The 21269-nt window shown below is 38.2% G+C and overlaps 1 protein-coding gene across 7 annotated transcripts in view; it reads right to left on the reverse strand.

Moving 5' to 3' along the window:
- Positions 1-2259: 2259 nt before the first annotated feature.
- The window catches only part of EPC1 (enhancer of polycomb homolog 1), a 52694-nt gene continuing 33684 nt past the window's right edge, over positions 2260-21269 (reverse strand). Inside the window, exons 6-16 of one of the 7 annotated variants that reach the window (XM_065666700.1) lie at positions 21009-21165; positions 19347-19523; positions 19160-19249; positions 18925-19073; positions 17333-17685; positions 12912-12995; positions 5996-6114; positions 5828-5914; positions 5049-5190; positions 4567-4933; positions 2260-3600 (exon numbers count right to left, since the gene is read on the reverse strand). In XM_065666700.1, coding sequence (XP_065522772.1) covers positions 3528-3600; positions 4567-4933; positions 5049-5190; positions 5828-5914; positions 5996-6114; positions 12912-12995; positions 17333-17685; positions 18925-19073; positions 19160-19249; positions 19347-19523; positions 21009-21165 — 1798 coding nt within the window. In that variant the 3' untranslated portion in view covers positions 2260-3527. Of the gene's footprint in view, positions 3601-4566; positions 4934-5048; positions 5191-5827; positions 5947-5995; positions 6115-12869; positions 12996-17332; positions 17686-18924; positions 19074-19159; positions 19250-19346; positions 19524-21008; positions 21166-21269 lie in introns of those variants that run through there. The other 6 variants (XM_065666701.1, XM_065666702.1, XM_065666703.1 and 3 more) reach the window with 6 other exon arrangements.

Here is a 21269-nt window from a genome sequence, read left to right on the forward strand (position 1 = left end):
ACCCGACAAAAACAACAAACAAACAAACTACAAAATCATAGAATAGTTTGGGTTGGAAGGAACCTTAAAGCTCATCTAGTCCAAGCCCCCTGCAATGAGCAGGGACGTCTTCAACTAGATCAAGCTGCCCAGAACCACATCCAGCCTGACCTTCCATGTCTCCAGGGATGGAGCATCCACCACCTCTCTGGGCAACCTGGGCCAGTGCTTCACAACCCTCATCGTAAAAATTTTTTCCTCATACCCAGCCTCAGTCTCCTCTTAGTTTAAAATGATTACTCCTTGTCCTGCCATCATTCTTATAGGCCCCTTTTAGGTACCTGAAAGGCCACAATACTGCCTCCCCAGAGCCTTCTCAGTACACTCGATTTGATTACCTTCTCTAACTCAAGCAACAGATTTATTAATCCTTCTGAAATGCCAATATGCCAGGCACACTCACTCCCCAAGACACACTCATAGAAACCGAAGTTTTTCATGTCTGGCCACCCCTCACAGTGAGCTGTCATACACAAACGGAAAACATTGATATACTCAATGAAGACAAGCAGTGGTATCGCAGAGCATGCTATTTTGATCTGCACTGTTTTCATCAGTGTGGACTCCCGCTGTCCCTTAAGCGGAGGACAAGGACATTCACAGTTTTAGCTATCTGAGAGCTTACACAGCCTGCTTCCACCACTGCTCCTCCTGAAGCAGCAGTCTTTCATCATCACCTGTTGGTTAACACTGTGGGTCTTTTCTGTCTGGCTAACGCACCTGTATTAAGGCATACCCTATGGACAACCGGCACTTCTGGAATCCACTGCTCCAGCTGTTCATTCTGCCATCTGTTTACCTGCATCTAGTGCTACCTCACAGGTAAGCCTTCAGAAAACTCCCAAAATCTAGGAGTCATTACCTTTTTGTGCACATTCCACATTTCAGCCAGCATTATTTATTAGCTCATTTCTTCCACAGACATAGAGGTTTTGCTATATGGTCAATCCAATCTTCCTGCGTTCAGAAACTTCAACATGTATTTTTGTATTCTCGGCAATGCAGCAACAAACCACACAGATAGCAGCCACATCCTTAACCTTAATTTTCAAAAGACAACAGCAACTAATCACAGGGTAAGACCAGTCATCTGGAACTCAATGGCACTGCCCTTCACCTCATACTTCCTTCCAGAACAGGTCCTCTCCAAGTGTAACTTTCCTTCCTCCAGCTGTGTGGTCACACTGCAAAACAGCAGCAACTATTCCTTCTGGGAGAGGGAGGAGAATCCAAGAGGCAAAGATGCATCTAATGTTCTAGTGCAACAAAGGGGCTGTAAAGAGATTGAAGGAACTGCAGGTAATCAATTCTTAAGAGAGGGCAAGACTTCAGTTTTAGGTCTTAATTTGTGCCTTTAGCCAGAGAAAGGTAAGTAGTAGTGTTGGCCTAGGACGAATAACATCCTCCCCACATGCATTTTTGATCAAGTATTGGCATGATTATCACTGGGGAATAGGTTTTTTGCTTGAAACCAAGATGACACATATAAAATTTATCTGTCACTCTGTTCAGCTGTACGTTCAAGTCTTCTGTAGAAGATGAGGTGCTTACCTGGACTATTCTGTATCAGTTAAAGACACAGCAGACTAACAGCCCTCTTACAAAAGAGTAACAGCAAACGTGTGCTCTTGCTTGCCCCCTGGCTGAACGCTGTGTAGCAAAAAATTACTTCAGTCTTTCTGGTCTAAGGTCTTAGGAGAGAAGGCAGGATAATGACTTAAATATTCAGCATTGCTCCTTACTGTTTGATAATTGATACTAAACTTATAAACCAGCTATTATGACATAATAGCACTATGAAAGAACAGTTTTGTCTTAGGACATGTAAGCTGAATCAGAAGATGAGATGCTCTTTATCAGAAAATCTCCACTTCTCTGTGGCAGACAGGACACACACATATAAAAATGACTTTTCCTTGCCCTGTGGAAGTCACATTTCCTTTTGCGATTCTCAACAGGCAACTTTGAAAAAGTCTTCCCAGTAACTGCCTTACCGCTTTTGTGTAATACCCTTCTAGTAACTCGGTTTTCCTGAGTTTTCCACAAAAGTATCAAGAAACTGTCTTTAGTGTTATCATTGGTAAAATTCTTGACAGCTGCCATCACATAGTCATTACTCTTCCTCTCTAAACTGTAAGGATGGCTACCTCAAAAGACCAAATTCTTTGGATAAAAGCAAGAATTATTAAAGAACTTTAAATTAAGAAAACACAACCACACTTTTTTGTCAACATGTAATGCCCTGGGTTTATTTTGTGAGAGTTCTGTCACAATTTTTCCAGGTGGGATTAAAAACCTTAAGGATAATGTATGCCATTGGAGTGGGCATTCAGACTTCGGTACTGACAAAGCACTAATAGTAGTCTGTTAAGTACCATTCTCTTCACAGAAGAGAGGGCAAATATTTCCAAAGGAAGGCACCCGATAGTTGTGGTTCTGGCCTTGCAGCCTTCTGGAGAATCTTAAAAGGAAAAAAGCTGGCTGTTTTAGAAACTGGAATGATGATACACGTACAGCAATTACTGCATTCTTCTCCCTTATATCCTTTTTCTTAAGAACAAGTAAAGAATGAAGTCTTAAAAACAGTAATACAATAAAAAAATACAATGTCTTCAAAAAGGGCAAGACAACATAAAAACTCCAGTTGTAAGGACTCCATTTGCATACTAACACTTTTTGGTGTGCAAGGAAATGGGACTAACGAGGGGAGCAGCAACATAACCTTAGTGCTTTAAGTACCAGAAACTGCCCACATGCCTGCGGACAAGCTAGGATGGGAGAATTGAGACTTCATTATTAGCTTGTTACTTGTCTTGCGATACTCAAACAGGAAGATCCCCATTAAACAGTACATTCCCCATTCTTCAACTGATGCCTTTTTAAAAAATTCTGTATGTATGTCACCATTTTTCACATGATACACAGAAAACTCAGGGACCCAGAGGGGAACCAAGTTATGTTATACCATTTACAAAATACCAAGGAGTCCACAGCTACCTAACACATTTACTACAGCACAGGAACCAATGAAGGTACAGTGTACAAAAAACTGTAAACACGGCACAATAAATAGATAAAACAGCAGGTTCCGCACCATGCACATGATGTGATGACACTTTTTCATCTCTATACAATCTCACATCTCACACTCTTACTTTGTTGCAGTTTGTTTCCCTCCCTCCCCCCTCCCCAAGTGCAAAGCATCACAAATGAACAGTTCTGTATTCAAGTAACATATATACAAGGGTATTACAAATATGCAGTACTGTACAGATAATTGCTGTATTGTTAATTTACAGATGTTGATTCTTTCCTATTAACAGTAAGAAAAGAAAAACCAAAGCATGAGAGATGTGCATTGCTGTCAAGTCCCCACAGCTGCCATGGAAACGCAATGTGCGGCATTCCATCACCCCTTGCATTCAAAATGCTACTGATGCATAGCACCTAAACAAGTTCCCAAGGCTGCAGTTTCACTCCTATGGAAACTACGTCACCTCCATTGCTACTGTATTGTCCGCTATATTGTTCAGTGCTGGCTTCTCCGTTTCATGGTTTTCCCTGTTGAGAGAGTATGAGATAAATAAATTAACAAGACTGGGAGAAGACAGCAAAAACTACTCCCCAGACAACTGCTTATCAGTACAGAGAGCTGTTAAAACGCAGCAAAGACATTAAACTGAAAAGCAAAGAGACCATGAAATACACTCATCTTACACTTCCAGATTTACTGTATCCTTAACTCCCAGCAATGACTACTCGGAACACTTGTCACGCTGTAAAACCCTGCCATAAAGCACTGTGTCACAGTGGAAACAAACAAAAAAAAAGTGTTCTAAGCATCAAAGTCTGTGATGAAGTAACAAAAAATGTGCAATAAAAAGCTGCTGATGAAGTCACCAGCTACAAAATCTGGAATTATCCAAGGGAACACTGAACTGACTTCCTGTTGAATCTATTTTAATTAATCTTCTAGCCAAGTATCTTAAAGTAATGAAGATGACAAATTAGTAACAGTAATTTTGAAATGAAAATTATTTATTTTACCTAAAGAATGTGACACGTGCTTTTCTCACAAAATACAACATGTCCTCTCAAGTCTTCTGCAGTGTTCGAATTACAGAAACATCTCTGAATGCAGCCAGACCAGCTCTACCCTACGTTCATTCCTGGCAGACTTACTTTTAAGGGCAGACAGAGATTTAATTTTGGGAAAGTTCAGCCTTCAAGTAGGAGTTAAGAGCCAAAAACTGTACTCAACAATGGAGAATTTTTATATGGTATAGTATTAGCAGATCATCAGTTTCACTTTTGAGTTAATGCTTATTTTTGATCTGGTGTCTAGCAGAACATCCTGGAAAACTGTCAGTGTAGAAGTCTGTCTGTTCTTGTATTCCTCCCCATGTAACCCTTTTGACCACCATCATACACAGTGTTAATTTAAGCCAGCCTCATCTAATACAACTGATATTTATCATAAACATATTTATCAAGCAAAATAAAGATCAGATATTAAAAAAACCCTACCTTGGTACTGCATCCACAGAGGAGGAAGCTGGAACCTTGGGCACCTGACAATTTGTTGCTGCAGCCAGCTTTAAGGCAGATGATGGAACAGCACTTAAAGTCCTAGGTATGTGTCGTGCATTGAGTGTGGTAATAGAGTTTACAGTGGCAACTGATGAGGGTACAGTTAATCGAATGTTGTTCCCAATCAGAACCTGAGTTGTTGCAGAATTGGCAGCAGTTACTTGGTGACTCAGTGCACTGTGGGAACTTGAAGTCTGCGTTATATTTGAAGGCTGTAACAAGGCTGAACCTGCTGTTGATGAAGAACTTGTATGGACAAGTGCTGTAGGTGTAGTACTACTGAGGTGTAAGCCCTTGTACACTCCTGCAAAAGAGAAACAGAACAGATTAAGCTCATTGTTTTTGGAAAATACTCCAGACAGACATAACTCCACTGTAAACATCAGAATGCAGTCAAATTCCATTGAATAGCTGCGTACCTGAGGCTTGAAGAATGCCATTCACCCCAATTCCAAGCACCACATCATCCTTCATTTTGAATCCCATCAGTTGTTCTGATGTAACCAAAGCTGAAGCGGCAAATTGAGCACTAACAGAATCCAGTGTCTTGGAAACAAAACCCTAGAAAGAACAATGGTGGCAAACATATGTGAGCGAGGCTTCCAAGAGTCAGTACTCTCCCCATTCTAAAGCTACACGTAAACTAGTAAAACAAAAATCAATACATGTAAGTCAGAAATGTGGCCAGTCATTCTCTCAGACCAAACTGTTAGCATTTGGTAAAACTAACTAAAATCTGAACTGTCATTTTTTTAATCATGCACTTTTAGGTCCATTATAACAACAGAGACGAAAATCCCCAACTATTTAAAATACAGACTTATTTCCAAAGTTCTATGGAACACTGTTTCACAGGTCACCTTGGTTTCATGAAATTCTAAACCATATTCAGACTCAGAGGCTCAGATTGCAAACAACTTCTGAACCCTTGTATGCTGTCCATCACCACTGTAATCACTATAAATTTATGAATATTAGACACTTCCAGAGCTGTATGGAGAACATATTTAGGAGTTAGCTTTAGTTATTAACTAAAAACCCTTCTCTAGAAATCCCCCACTATCAAGAGGATAATGACATGGCTGGAGATCGCTGCAATTCATATTTCTTAGGCTTTGAAAATGTCATTAGTTGACCTGACCCATCTTTTTTGTTTGTTTGTTTAAGAGGGAGCAGAGGCAATGCCTGCTACACTCACCTGCAGTGTCCCTTCTAAACACTTTACAGAATGGCTATGATGTAGATTCAGGCGAAAGCCACTTTCCTGTTGGTTAGTTTCAAGGTTCTATGGCAACAGTTGACAATTAGAGATGAACCCTGGTGGGAAACAATGAGGGATAAATCATAGCACAGACAAATCCCTCACCTGTGATGTGTTGGCAGAAGAATTACTATTTGCTTGCTGTTGATGAATTTGTGCAAGCTGCTGTTTCTGCATTAGTGCCAGTTGCTGTTGATGTTGCTGGTATTGTTCGGCTGTAAATGCTGAACAAAATATAAAATGAGAAAATACTATATCAAAATATGTAGATGCTGTGTATATAAACACATCTATTTTTTAATCCTACGTAATAGTAATAAAATAATAATACACCACAGCAAGTTCCCAAGAGCCTTACTGCACCTTTATGACAAAAAGGCTATCATCCTCCTGGCAATTTTTGTTCAAGACTTCTCTTTTTAAGCTGATTTTTCAGTATATAGGTGGTAAATGCTCTGCTTTCAGCTCAAGATACAAAAAAAGGGAGGGGGAGGAGGGAACCAAAACACAATCAAAACCACCAGAACTCTGTAATGACTGATTAAAAAGAAACTGCAGGTAGAAATGGCATCACTGTTTTCACTTCAGGAAATTACAGTGTCCGCATTATTAGTAAAGCTGGCTAATGTGCAAAGCTCGGCCATTGCATGCTTTCAGCCCTCACAGACAGTGTTCTGATGGTAGCGAATACCTAAAATTAAGATTTATGTTTAAGTTTAGTCAGAAACATTAAACTGGGCATGCCTCCAACTGTGCAGGCTATCACAGCGCAGCATTTTTTTGGTTTTAATCACACGTGTACAAGCAACTCCAACACAGAATTTGACAGAACTATATCATTATCTCAAATCTTTGAAAGGTGACCCAGTAAGTCAGTGCATCGAAAATCAAAGAGAATTCTATCCAGCTTGCTCACAATTATAAAATCAATAAACCCAGCATTAATTGTATAGATTCACAAGGGGATGCCCCGTGCTGGGAAGCCATTAATTCATTGATTAACTTTGTAAAATGTTTTATCCAAAAAGAAAGGAAGTCTGTTTTCAATTTAAACCTGAACTAAGGCTGAAATGTGAATCCCCTTGCGAATTCTGCCTAGGATACACCTTTCCGTCAATTTTATCTTCAGATAAAATGCTCTCAAGTAAGTTCTGTAAACAGTATTCAAACACTGCAGTGGAAGCCGCACTTCTGGGGAAGTTTGCTACTGTTTGGCAACAAATCGCTTGAATCCTGTTCACAGACTGCAATTTTTAAAATTTCTTTTGCAAAATTTACCTCTTCAGGCTTGTCTGCCTCAAGAAAATCTGTTTCTATCAAAGCTATGATCATCTCCTGCTTCTGGATACAAGAAGATTCTGGATTCTGAAGAGCAATTGTACCTTACGTTTAAACTGGAATAACAAGTCAATACAACTGGCTAACCAAAAGAAGAATTAGTGTCTATAAACAAACAGAGCAAACACTGCTGAGCATGCATTTTTCCAGTGTATTTGTGACATTTTATTTATTTTTAAACACTGCTCCAAATCCTTCTAGCCTGTACTGGAAACAGCACTAAGTTATTACCAGCACTTCGCTATCTGAGCACGTGAAGTTACAAAATTTTATTCAGCTGTTACATTACTAATTTTCTGTAAATAATATACATCAGCAAATAGGGATGTAGCACTTATTTATGTTGCTGGAAAATTATTTCCCAATGCTTGTTAAATCTCATTTCAGCTTGCTTTATTTCTTCAACGTTTTAAAGTCATTCCTAGGGGAACAGCTTAGTAGTAACACCATTCACAAATGCCCTCACTAATAAAAAAAACCCTAAACCTAAAACTGTAATTTTAAAACCAAATATTCAGGATGTGGATGTTTAAATTTTAATTCTACTTTATATAAACTAAAAGCCCTTTTGATTTTCTTTTTTTAACTGTCACCAAACACATCAGTTAGAGCAAGAAAGCTTCAGCCCATAAACACGCAGAAAGCTGAATAGTACGTAATAAAGGGAGAAAAATGCATGTACTGTTCTGCTACTGATGGATGTTTCATTTATATTTATTAGTAGTGATTTATTGTTTTTTAAAACCCCTAAAATTTAGAAGTGGAATTATTTAGCCAACAGAGTGCCAATGGCATAGAAAGTTTCATGTATTATTAGTTAGGTGTTGTATTCTACAGTATGACACAATTATATATTATCACATATATGGTAAATTCTCCATCCCTGGCATTGTTCAAGGCCAGGCTGGACAGAGCCTTGGGCAACCTGGTCTAGTGTGAGACATTCCTGCCCATGGCAGGGGGTTGAAACTAGATGACCTTAAGGTCCTTTCCAACCCAAACCATTCTATGATACTATACTGCTTAGGAATAGGTTGGATAAGTGATGTAAATAAAGGTAACTTACAGACTGGAAGAGGGAAATGGGCAAAAAACGGCATGTTACATCACCATCTTTGACTGAATTAAAATTTCCATCATCATAACCATCTCACTTTTGTCCATTTGATTAAGTTATTAATAGATATTTGCAGTTTTCAAGCCTTAAGCATATGTCAGATTTTAGCTATGAAAAAAAAAAAGCTGTAAGTACAGCCACCTGTGTTGGTTTAACCACCCCCAAAATACTGTCTTCTTTTGGAAAAACAGAGGATACGAAGTTTCTCGAGACAAGCTGTGTTTCTAGGATAGCCATTACTTAGGACAGTCTTTAAGTGCTCCCCCTTCTTTCTGGGACATTTAGACTAACTGTATTTTTCAAACTGTGCATCAGTATGTTTAAGTACTCTGTGCCCCTTACAGCTCTAAGTTCCCCCTGCTATGATAACAGTTACACAGCTCTCAAAGTAAACAGGTGACAAAAGAACCCTTACATGACCACCACCCTCATCCATATTCAAACTGCTTCTCTTACTTCCGCTCAAATATCCAAATACAAAAGACGACCTTGAAAATATCATGGAAATGGCCATTTACCCATGATGACTGAAAATACACTGAAGAACAATTTATTTCAAGTTTTCCAATTTAGGTTGAAACACTCTGCAACATTTTTGCTGTTTACCTTACTACAGGTAAAAGCCTACTAGATATTTCAAAATACTATTTAAAACACTAGAGATTTACTGCGAGATTCTGAATTAATCAGTTTCATCCAGTTTAGACACACAACACTGCCCATTAAAGGACTGCTGCAAGCTACAGCCTCCTAAAATAACCCAATATTCCTTTTCCATTTCACAGCATATCCAGATGCTTATACACCAGAAGAGAGTATAGATTGTAATTATGTAAGATAGCTCTTCCCTCTCCATGCTGAAGCAGCACTACACTGAAGGCTTTACTGAATACATTACTACTGATCGATTATAATTTCTTCTGAAGACCTGCAAATTAGGACACAGCATACTTTATTCCTCTTCCATTAAAAGCCACCATGTATTCTGCTCACTAACACTGCTCTGAGAGTACAGTCTGTATCAAGATGACATGAGGGCTGGAGCACCTCTCCTATGAAGACAGCTGAGAGTTGGAAGAGTTGGCTGAGAGCTTGTTCAGCCTGCAGAAGAGAAGGCTTAGGGGAGACCTTACAGCACTTTCCAGTACCTAAAAAGGGGGCCTACAAGAAAACTGAAGAGGGACTTTTTATGAGGGCGTATAGTGACAGGACAAGGGGGAATGGTTTTAAGCTGACAGAGGGTAGATTTAGATCAGATATTAGGAAAAAATTACTCACTGTGAGGATAGTGAGACCTCTGGGCAGCCTGTGCCAGTAAGCTGTGGCTGCCCCATCCCTGCAAGTGTTCTAAGGCCCAGCTGGGCAGAACTTTGAGCAACCTGGTTTAGTGGAAGGTGTCCCTGGTCTGTGGCAGGGGGTTGGAACTGAATGATCTTTAAGGTCCCTTTCAACCCAAACCATTCTATGATTCTATATTACATTTCTGTTGAAAAAATAAGCCTATATGTTAAGTTGCTTCTGAAAACAATCCTTCCCATGCATAAAAAAAAAAAAAATGTTTGTATGTACTCTACATGAGAGTATTCCACCTATTTAACTTCAGAAAGTCATCTTCTGTGGCACATAATTGTGACTGGAATTGGCGAAAGCGTTTCAGGAACTGCCTGTGCCTCTACATTTGCAGTCACAGCCTTAAACTCCTCAAAGGCCTAGAGTAAGTTAAACTTTTCTTTTTAAAAGCAATTAAAATAGAATGCAGTGCAGACCATAAAATGTAGCCACTATTAATGGGTTAATGGAGATGGCTCACAGAGAATTTTTCTTGCCTACAAAGCTATCACGGATGCAATTGCACAGGCGCCAAACTTAGCACCTTATTAACACCACTTTCTGTAGAAAAACAGTAACAGTGTCCCCAAGGACTTTCTTCCTGAAGTTTGGTTACCTCTTCTCATTTTTATTCTAAAGAGAAAGGCTGCACCTGGAAATATTTCACCTGTGTCAGAGAAAAATGGTAAATGCAGAAATGTAGCAAAAAAACTAATGTAATTTTCTTTTGTGTCATACACTGGTCTTTTATCTGCCTGGAAAAAGAAAAAAACAGCAGGCAAGAAGCAAACTCAGACCTCTTCTATATCCTTCAATCAGCAACCACATTTCTAGTAACTCAGAAGAGCATTGCTACATAAAGTTACACGTTCCTGATATTACTGGAGACCTCCAAGGCTTTAAAAAAATTAGTAAAGCAACAGACAACTGGACAACAGCTTCAAGTTCAAAAAAAGACAGAACATTCAATGGTTAAAGATGACACATGAGATTTTAAAACAGATTTTCACTTCAGCAGCCCTAGACAGAAGTGCAGTGTTTAGACTCTTCTCAGTGTACTAGGGCCACAGCAGACACGGCTCCATCATACAGTAATGACTATTTAAGACTACAGAATTTACTGATTTAGACAGTGACAAAACATCCAGTTTCATTCATTACACAGAATCCAGTGAGGAGTGGAAGTGGGAATACCTCAACCACTGCTACTGATACACTGTAAGTACGAACATTATAATTTCAGAGTATCTTCACTGTCTTTCATAGCTAACAACTGCACCTTCCCCCCAAATTTTTACATGCTTTCCAAGACACTTTTAGAAATGTATGCAAGTCACCTGACTCCTTAAATTAACCTAACCCAACTCCCTTCCTGACCTGAAGCATTAGGAATCTTCAAGACACAACCCCACCTGGAGTTACCCAGCTCTCAAGATGGCTGTCAAAAGATAGGTAGCTCAAATTTTACTGAAGAGACTAGTCTACATAAATGCTTCTTTCTTGCTTTTTCGCAGCATAGTTTTGAATTGGAACAATTAAAAGCCAGTATGCTTCTGAGTTGTTTCTAGTAGAATTCTGAATCAAGTTTAACATTCCAGTTGAGACAACCTCCAGGATTTTAAGTCCGTACATTGAGTTATGCTGTTAACCTCTTCATTTAGTAGCTTGGGAGATGCATGCACCTATTCTGCAGCTGTATGAGTGCTATACTTTGTCAGCAAGTAAGAAAAATGTTTTGTGGCTTACAGACTGCAAAAAGGAATGGAAGATAGAAGAAAAACCTTCAGGAGTTTGCAGCTATGAACACAAGGGAAGAACCACTGTACATTACTGAGAATGACTGACAGGATAAATGACTGCTTAGTATCTCCCTAGCAACAGCCACCAATTTTGTGTTGTTAAAAAAATAGAGTTATTGCACACTTCATTATGAGTATATTTTTCTACAATCATTTCCATGACTGTAAGCAAAATACTTGTAATCTCTGGGACAATTACATACCCCCTTTTCACTCAAATTAAGCCACTGAATGACACCTTTCAATTCTCTCTGCGTATCTACCAAATTCTGTGGGATGCTGATATCAACAGGTGGCTTTTCCTGAAGCACATACAGAGTGATGCTGTCACTGGGTTTCTCAGAGATTCATAGCTCTCAGCAGTTTTATACTGCAATATAAAACTATTTTTACAACGCTAACTGATTTTACCACAGCATTTAATATGCACTAACCTTACAATGCTGTAGCTTACATTTAGCTTCTCTGAAAATGCAAGTCCTTCCCAGAAGTGGCCAAACCAGTGAGAAGGAAGGCCAACTGTGCCATCTGTATGAAGAGATCAATCTTTGCATGCTAAGCAGCCACAACCTCCCCTCCCAACTACTGCTTCAAGTTTTACTGTGAGGTGACTCTCTAGTTGTTACTCTGCTTCCCTTAGGGAGGAAAACACAGACTTCAGAAAAATTGACCACATGAACCGATTTCCTAAAACCTACAAAGCATATCCTGGAAAGCAGAAAAAGCATGCGTAAATGCCTGGTCCCTCTACTAGAATTCCTTTTCATTTCCTGAATAGAAGATGCTCCCTAGATCTGCTAGGGAAACGGAGCAAGCTTTGTGGATTAAACACAATGACCTATTGAGGTAAGCTTATTTTTTTAAATAAGATTAAAAATGTTTTTAATACTAGAGACTCGCACAGCTTAATTAAACTTTTCAACAAATGCTTCAGTTCTGTCAAACATCTAAAGAACTAGAAATTTAATTAGAGTAACTTAAAAAAAAAAAAAAAAAAAAAAGCCAGTTTCTTCATAACATCAAGTTAAGTATCTGTTTTCATGAGCCGAAATGTTAGGTCCAGAGTGTGGAATTCCCTAAGCCTTCACAGCTGAGGCGATGGCCATTAAAAAGTCAGTTTCAATCAGGTAACAGAAGTAAGATCATGTAACTAAAGCTTGCAACTGAGAAATCCCATAAACTACAGAATTGCTGAAGTGTGTAGAAAGATGATACATCATTTTACAATGTTTCCTTAAGGGAAATACACGAAAGCATTGCATCCCTGCTGTTTAAGAGAACAATTAGTAGTTACTAATGCCAAAGTGCATGCAAAGCAAACATCATTCACAATACTAAGTAATCCAGAATATCACATTTTTAATCTCTATCTTATGAAAGATGTTATCTGGCTTACATTGCCTGGTTAGATATTTTCTACTGTATATCAAGTTCTCACCAGTGAATTCAGAAGATTGGAGAGACTTAGAGCCATCAGTGTGATTTAGTATTTGATGCACCAGGCCCAAAGATGTTTCACTTTCTGAAAAGAAGTTCAAGATTGATTTTACTTAAACATGGCATTATTAGACACTATGAGAACATGAATCATCACACCCCTGATTTTTACTACAATAGCCTTATATTTCAGTCTGATAGAATTTAAGTGTGAAATTCCTAACATGAGGACGCTAGACTTAGAAATCAGAAACTAGACAGAAGATCTATATACGTACTCCCTACTTGGTAGTAGAAGATAACCAGACAAAAATAATTACTGAGGAATTTTACTAGCCATTGAATGAAACCTAGAAATGCTTGCTATGCATTTATATTTGTCTGCCAGTAATTCTTAGTACAAGTTTCCACAAAGATGTCACAGGCCAGTTGGGGTACGCACAGTTTACTCCACAGTTATAAATATGACCATACTTCCATGGGATGCAAAGTGTAACAGTTTACACAAGCCCAAGGATCCGGAACCGTGGAGCAAAGTATGACTCCAACTGGGTTGAAGCCAAGTAAGAAAATCTAGTATAAAACTGCGAAGTCTCAAAGTCTCCAAATAAGTGTTGACTCTTCCGCCACCCCCAGTCACATTTCCCAAACAAAAGAAGATTTTCCTTTTAAAATGTCCCCCTTCAACTAAACCTAGGGTAGGCTATCAACATCTGTTACTCCCAAGGCTGCTGCTTCTTCCAACTAGGATCTCAACATCTCAGCCACAGATGGGCCAAGAATGTTAAGTTCCAATGATAACTGAAGATGGTCATTACAAATGTCAGTACTTTTCATGACCAAGTTTATCTTGCAATGTAAAAACCAGCATTTGGAAAAGGGAACACAGTAAAACAGACAGCAGTGTTGAGACTATTACAGATATAAGGGTTAAATAAAAAGATCTAAACACTGCCACAAAGACTTAAGGAGCTTTCTCCTGCTTCTTTCGAGGAAAGGTGTCAGGTATTCTTAATGACAGCTCAAAAAACCCCCCAATACAGGTCCAGCAATGAACATTGCAAATTTGGAGATGGAAATGCTAAATACATTTGTGAAATGGAAGCATAGTTCACAAGCCTGCTAGACCCCCAGGCGTGCAAACTTACTTTGAAAAAGCAGATTAAGAGATGCAAAAAAAAGCATCCAAGTTTACTTGGAAAAATGCTATTTCCATCTTACTTCCCACAGAAAAAGTTACTGAATAGAAAAACACAACTTAAAGAGTACATCATCTACATTTCTAGTTTATAAGAAAATGCAAGGTAAGCTACTCCATATTCTTTAATTATATTCTGGATGCCCACAGGGTTTCATGTACAGTAAGGTGTACAATCCCAAATATCTTTAAGATTTTTCAGTAAGTCTGCTACAATACTTAAGCTTCTTCTCAAGGAAAGAATAACAAATTTACTAAGCAGAATGTAGGTAACAGCTAGGCCTCTTCAGCCCTGACAGTTTGCAGAGTTTCTTTTCGAGTGACCTTGCTTCTGGATGAAGGTAGAAGAGAATACAAGACGGTTGCCTGGTCTTACTGTGGAGCCTGGGAACCAGTGCTCAAATCCTTCACTTGAATGGCATCTCTGGTGAGCCTCCTAAACACAAGGCTGCAACAGAATTATACATGCTGTGCAGTTTTATATGCCTCAAACTTTTGATTACTAAATGCAAGTATCCAACAATATGGATGTAACACATCTAACATCAAGTCTCTATCAGAAAGCATCTTAATTCCTGTGCTGGCCACGTATAACAGACTTGAAAAGCAAGGTTTTCCACAACACTTTTTCCATGTCACAGCAGCATGTTGTCTGCATCATTCAAGATGGAAAAAATTCAAGACTTCTATAGACTTAATATGGAAACAGACAAAATTTATCTTCATGTGATGATGCAAAATAAACACAGCAACATGACCACTTCTACTGGCTGCTACAGAATCTCAGTAGGAGCTTCATTTTAAATGTAAGCAACATGATTTGACCACAACTCGCAGCAGCAGTGAGAAGATAAAAGCATTTTTTAAAAAGAGAGATGTGTTAACAACCATTTTATGGTAAAAAGACCTACTGTCACTTCAAAACCCTAGAGGGCAAAGAGAAGCTAACCTAAAAATCCACACCTACAAACTTCCAGCTTTAAAGCCAGCTAAGAAAAAGGAACAGGGACACTCTGTAGGGTTGTAAATCTGCAGCAGTGACCATTAGAAAAACCTCAGTACATGTTAGACACCTGATGTTCTTTACAGTATTTGCTACAAACAGCAAGACGACATTACTCAGCTGCTGCAGCTCCAACTGACATGCACTTTTGAATAAAACTCATACATATGAGACAAACACACAATGTGTAGACAACGTATCTTAATCCTTTAAGAAACTGAAAAGAGAACACTAGAAAACAGCACCAAGATTCTCCTTTCACACACCTACACCTAAACAGACAATCATCATTACACCATATATACACATACTTATACACACCTCCAATGCCACAAGAATCCCAATTAAGTTGTCATATAATTACACAGGTACAATCTACCCGGTTATGTTAATAACAAATGGTAATTAGTGGTAACTAATTTGAAATTTATGTATTCAGATATGTTTGCACCTATATATGAATCTAAACTACATGACATTTAAATCCGGAAAAGTTCAGAATACTAACTTAAATAAACCATCTGCATAGAATTCCAAGCACAAGCAAATGTAATATGCTAGGTACTTACACCTATGTATTACCCTTGCCACAGGCTTCAAAATACAAACACACAGTTAAAATCCTGTACAGGACTCATCACCATAAATGATAATTGCATGAGGATGATAAATATCTTAATCACCTATTTCAGGAAAAAGACCCTATAGGCGATGTGTGTGTTTGTTTACACACAAAGACATGTAACTTTAAACTCAATCAGCCAATTTTTCAAGTCTGTGATTTTCAGATACTAGGTATTGCTCATTAATACTTTATAGTGCATATGTAATCTATTCATCACATTAGTTTAATTTTCAGAGTAATAACCTAACTCTACCATCTACCACAGTTCAGACTGGTCACTTGACAGAGGCTGCCCTCATTCAGTGCTGAGCTTGGTTTACGAATTTGAAACACCAGAGGGGCAGAATTTAAATGCTGTACTTAGATCAGAAACTAGAATAATCTTCAGTTTTAGCCCTAATACATTTCCAGCAAGAACAGTCATAGAAGAGAGGAACTGGGGATGAGGATAAGGACTTACTGTAAGACAGCATGGAGAGAAAGCATGAAATAAAGCAGCAGAACAAACCTGCCCACTAAGTCTAAAAATGCAAAGAGGAAGTATCTGCAGAAAAAAAAAATCCCAACAGGTAGTGCAGGGAGAAATGGTGCAAGATATACTGGAAAACAGGACTGAAGTCATTCAATACCAGAGTAACACTCTTTGGTTGAGCAAATCTCCGAAACACACAGCCCCACTCCAACATCATCCAGGTTTTCTAACTGGTTTTCAAAGCCATAATTCAAACTGGCAAGCAAAACATGATTCTACAGCGTCCTTACAAAATGGTGGTGAACTTTTCAAGTTATTTCTTTGTAAAAAAGTAACTTTACTTTCTATAGAAAAGATAGCATTCAATGTACCATCTGATCAAAATTCAAGTTATTTATATTTACATCTAGCTATGTAAATACCAGTCTTCCAGTGTGAATAATCCAATATAAGAGCTATCCTATCCACTAGTATTCCAATTAAAAAACAATTAACACTACATCAAGTTTACTCAATAGTCAGGTCCTCAACTGTGTAATTCAGGTTCTATAAAATGTAATCTGTTACTTGCTGACAAGATGTAGAGGTGATTAGTCTGTTTTGCCAAGCACAGGTAGATGCATCGATGGGTGTGGGCTGGGTATTTTTCAGATGGGAAATGGCATTTAATTCCAGGTAAATTCAAATAAAAATTCATAACATGATGGGATTTTAAACGCAAACATTTTAAATACATATTTCACACCACCACCACACCTTGTACCATAAAAAAATTTGGAACGTAGTATTTACATCAACCTTTAAATCAACGTATTTTTAATGTTAAAAATTCAGATCTTCAGAGTCAACTTAAACCCTACACAATACTGGTTTCTAAACCTTCATATTTCTAAAATAATGATTACACACCAAAGTAGCATTTGCATAAATATGAAGTGCAGTACACTACTGCTAGCAATAAATACAAATAAACATTCTATGTAGCAAATAAAGAGATAAAAGTGAAGATGGGCTGTTATCATCAAAACAGACCACAATGTAGAGTATGGATGATCTAATGATACTCTGCATTTTCCGAGCCAAGTTTAAAATTTCTAGAAGCAAGTTTGTCAAAACGAACATACCAAAATGTGCTGAACCACTGCTACTTTTACTTTGTATAGAGGTACTGCATGTCTGGGTCCCGGGTTGTGCTGTGCCTGTTCGATTTATACCCCTGTATAATTTCTTACAGGAGAGTTCATCATTGTCACTGTCATGTAGGGATGGTGTCCGAGGCCTAAAATGCCGCCATCTACATGATTTGATATTGACTAGTATTTGACTGAGGTCTTTTGAGAAAGATTTGTCCGAGGTATTTGTTTCTGAGGTATTGGCAAATTGACTGATTGAAGAGTGTTGTGATGAGGAAAACATTTCCAAATCCACCTGATGAAATGTATTATCGTAGTCCGTATGCGCTCTGTCTAGCAGCACCCTAAAACCAGGAAAACAATGCGGAATTATACAGTGGCAAGAAAATACAAAGCAAGTCACCACTTCACCATGTGTGCTTGCAGATGACAGATAGAAGAAACTAAAGGAAACTGTTTCAGAACAAGTACCCCAACCAGACAATGCATGACTACGTATTATTTTACGGTTAGTAGAACATTTAAGTTTCTCTTCACACGTATATTCTAGCTTTCACTGTCTGAGCAGCTGATGTACATTATCATGTATATACTGAGACACTGCAAGAACATATGCATAGACTTAAAAAAAAAAAAAAAAAAAAGAAAAAAAAGTCAGGCTGGAAGATTAGAGCTCCACAATGCAAAGAAAAAACAAAACCCGGAATAAACTATAACTGCTTAAGTAACTTCAGTTCAAAAGCCTTACTCCCACATACACCAAATATACCCACAATCATCACAGCGCAGTGGGGATGTCATACATTAATTTCCAAATCCCCCTGCAAAACCGCATTAAGGACTTCCAGGTCCCATTCTGATTTTGCTGATATGCCAGACTTGCTAATATGTGAAGAAGTGCTAAACATTAATCTGAAAGACAAACTACATCCTATTTTTTTAAAATCAAAATTTAATATAAATGTACCATTTTCTTAAAGACGTCATACAATATTTAAGAAACAGCACTTGTACACTGAAAAATTCATAAACTATTTTCAATAATGATGCCTAGAAGCAAAATATCTGAAGGAAGTCCTTAATTCTTTGGTAGCTTTGATAATGCTTAATATTTAACAGTTACTGTCACTTGTAAGTATTCCCCCAAAATTCTCCTCTACAACTACCAAATTGCCAAATAAGGTCCAAAGTCAAAAAAGTATTTTTAGAAAAATATGGTTCTTGCTATTTTTAAATACTACTATTTGATGACAACTATGCAAATCATTTAAATACAAAGTGCCAATCAAAACTGAAAACATACATGTATTTTCACTTCAAAACTTGGGGAGCACTAGCAATTAAAAAACCTAGAACCATTTAATTAAACAGGATTAAAGCAGTTTTCACTACCACAAAATAAAAATGGAGACATGAACAAGCTAAGGAAACTTGTATCAAATGGCAGCATTTAAAAGGTTGATTTCTCTGATGTCTCCATTCTTGAGAGATTTGAGGTTTTTAAACTTTGGGGTTTTTTTTTGGTGGGGTTTTTCTGTGTTTGTTTTGGGGTTTTTTTTAAGCAGTAATAAGGTAGCACTTACCTTCCACCACGGCCGACTCGTCTTCGTGCAAACCCAATACACCTCTGGGGTACAGTGAGAGCAGTTAAGCAGTATCTGTAACGCACGTCTCCTAATCTTCCCTCTTTAGGGCTACTCCATGGCCAGCTGCCAGGTTGGTCTAAATGAGGCTTAAAATAATTTGAACCAATTAAACACAAGGTATTTTCCCCACAATGATGCTCTGTCTTATGGTATGTAAGGAATTTCTACTTACAGCATAGTACTGACAGCCTGCTTTCCGACGGAAGGCGAAAGGACCATCAGGATCATTTTCTTCCTCAGCCTCCGAAGAGCCAGACAAAACCTTTAAAGAGAGGATGAAGTGTGTACATGTACTAGTAATTGATGACTTTTACTTATATTCTGACATTAAGAATAGCACAGAACTCTAGAGGTCCTACCTGGGAGAGAGGTTCTTCATCTGAGCTAGGAAAATCATACTGATTCAAATCTTTAGCATTAAAGACTGGCAGTGCAGCAGGACTCGTCTGTTGAGGAGTAGCAGCAGCAGATGAAGGTAAGACTTTTGGCTTCTTCTCATACTTTCTTTTGGGTCTAATAACATCAGTTTTATCTTGCTGCAAGAAAAAAAAAAGGCATAAAATTATGCACACGAGCAAGTAAGATTGAAACAGGAGTTTTAGAAAACTATGTACGCAAGCTAAAAAGTGAATGCATATCTCCATCATTTTGACAGCAAAATGTGCAGTCACAGAATCATAGAATGATTTGAGTTGGAAGGTACCTTTAAAGATAAACTAGCTCCAACCCCCTGCCATGGAGAGGGATACATCCCACTAGACCAGGTTTGCTCAAAGCCCCGTCCGGCCTGGCCTTAAACACTGCCAGGGACGGGGCACCCACAACTTCTCTGGCCCATGTGTGCCAGTGCCTCACCACGTAATCGTCATGAAACTCAGACGTTTCCTGAGTATTTGTATTTTGTTCCCAGTAATTGAAACGTTTGACAAGGTGAAATCAAGCACTGTGTGCTCAATCCATGTTAGATAAAATGCTAGCCGTTAAGATAACAGTACTACTTCGAAGTATATCAAAATATATATAATGATCTCCATGAGGCACCATTTTTATTCTCTAACATTTTAAATTACTAGGTATTTCTGCAGTGTTAACGAAACACTAACTACCAAACAATGCTTTAAAGACAAGAGTAGAAGTTAGACTTCTCTTTCCCCATACGATGCACAGTCAAGTTTTAGTGCATTTCCCAAGTTTCCATGAAACAGATTTCTTTCAATCTGCAAAACACTGCATTGACCCAACACCACTAACAGGTAAGTATGCTCCAGCCACCTCAGTCACAATGCTCTGCTAGCAATGTGAGTATTCACTGATTCAAGCCACCATGTCAGATTCAGAACAGCTTTTGGACATTCTTCAGTTATAATTTGATTTTTAAACACAGACTTCTTACACCTCAGCATTTCTCCAGTGTTACCCAACCTATTAAATATGCTCAGTTGTTGGCACACCAGCTATGCTTTGTATGACACACAATTAAAGCCTGCAGGGAAAAAAAGTGCTGGTCAGCTATCTAAATTAAGTAGTATTATTTGATACTTTCCTCAAACATAAAGCCAAACAAAAGAAATGCAGCATGCTGGGAATATCAGCGGATCACAACAAACCAACCAACCAGAAAACTTCCACAAAATAACCCTCTAGGTTAAAGTAACTGCATAATTTAGAACAAGGTATGTGTTTTACCTTATTAGTCCTATCTTTGTCCAGTATTTGGGTAATACATACAGTTTTATTCAGGATAGCCTAACTTTATGGACCGTATTAAACATTCCCATCACCCAGGATAAGAATACGATTGCACGTATCCTTCTGTTTGTAGTTGGTCTATACTTCCTTTAATTCTGCCAGTAATTTGTACGTTATCCTCGTAACTCCAATGGAACGAAGCATTTTATCCAGTTGCAGCTTTGCTAATCTATTTCCAATCTCAAGAAGCTTTCCCTTCCTTCCATCCTAAAAATGTTGCATCTTGCATAGTAGCGGTACAAACTAGAAACTTGATTACTGACATTACTCACTTTAACTTTATATTCTTTCAGTTCCATAGCTTCTTGGTGTTTAAAAGGACTGCTGTTAGTCACAGGAATGATGGGAATAGCATAGGTAGGTTTAATCACCTGCCGCTGTGCCATAACCTCAGACATGATCTCTCCACTGTAGTCACCCAAATTATACCTGAAATCAGAAATATTTTTTATTTGTTGGAATATTTACAATATATGTCTGCTAAAGAAGTGCACAACAGAGAACAGAGACTAATACTTGCAGCCCGGGGTAAA

This window comes from Lathamus discolor, chromosome 2 (genome assembly GCF_037157495.1).
Source record: "Lathamus discolor isolate bLatDis1 chromosome 2, bLatDis1.hap1, whole genome shotgun sequence".
Taxonomy (NCBI): domain Eukaryota; kingdom Metazoa; phylum Chordata; class Aves; order Psittaciformes; family Psittacidae; genus Lathamus; species Lathamus discolor.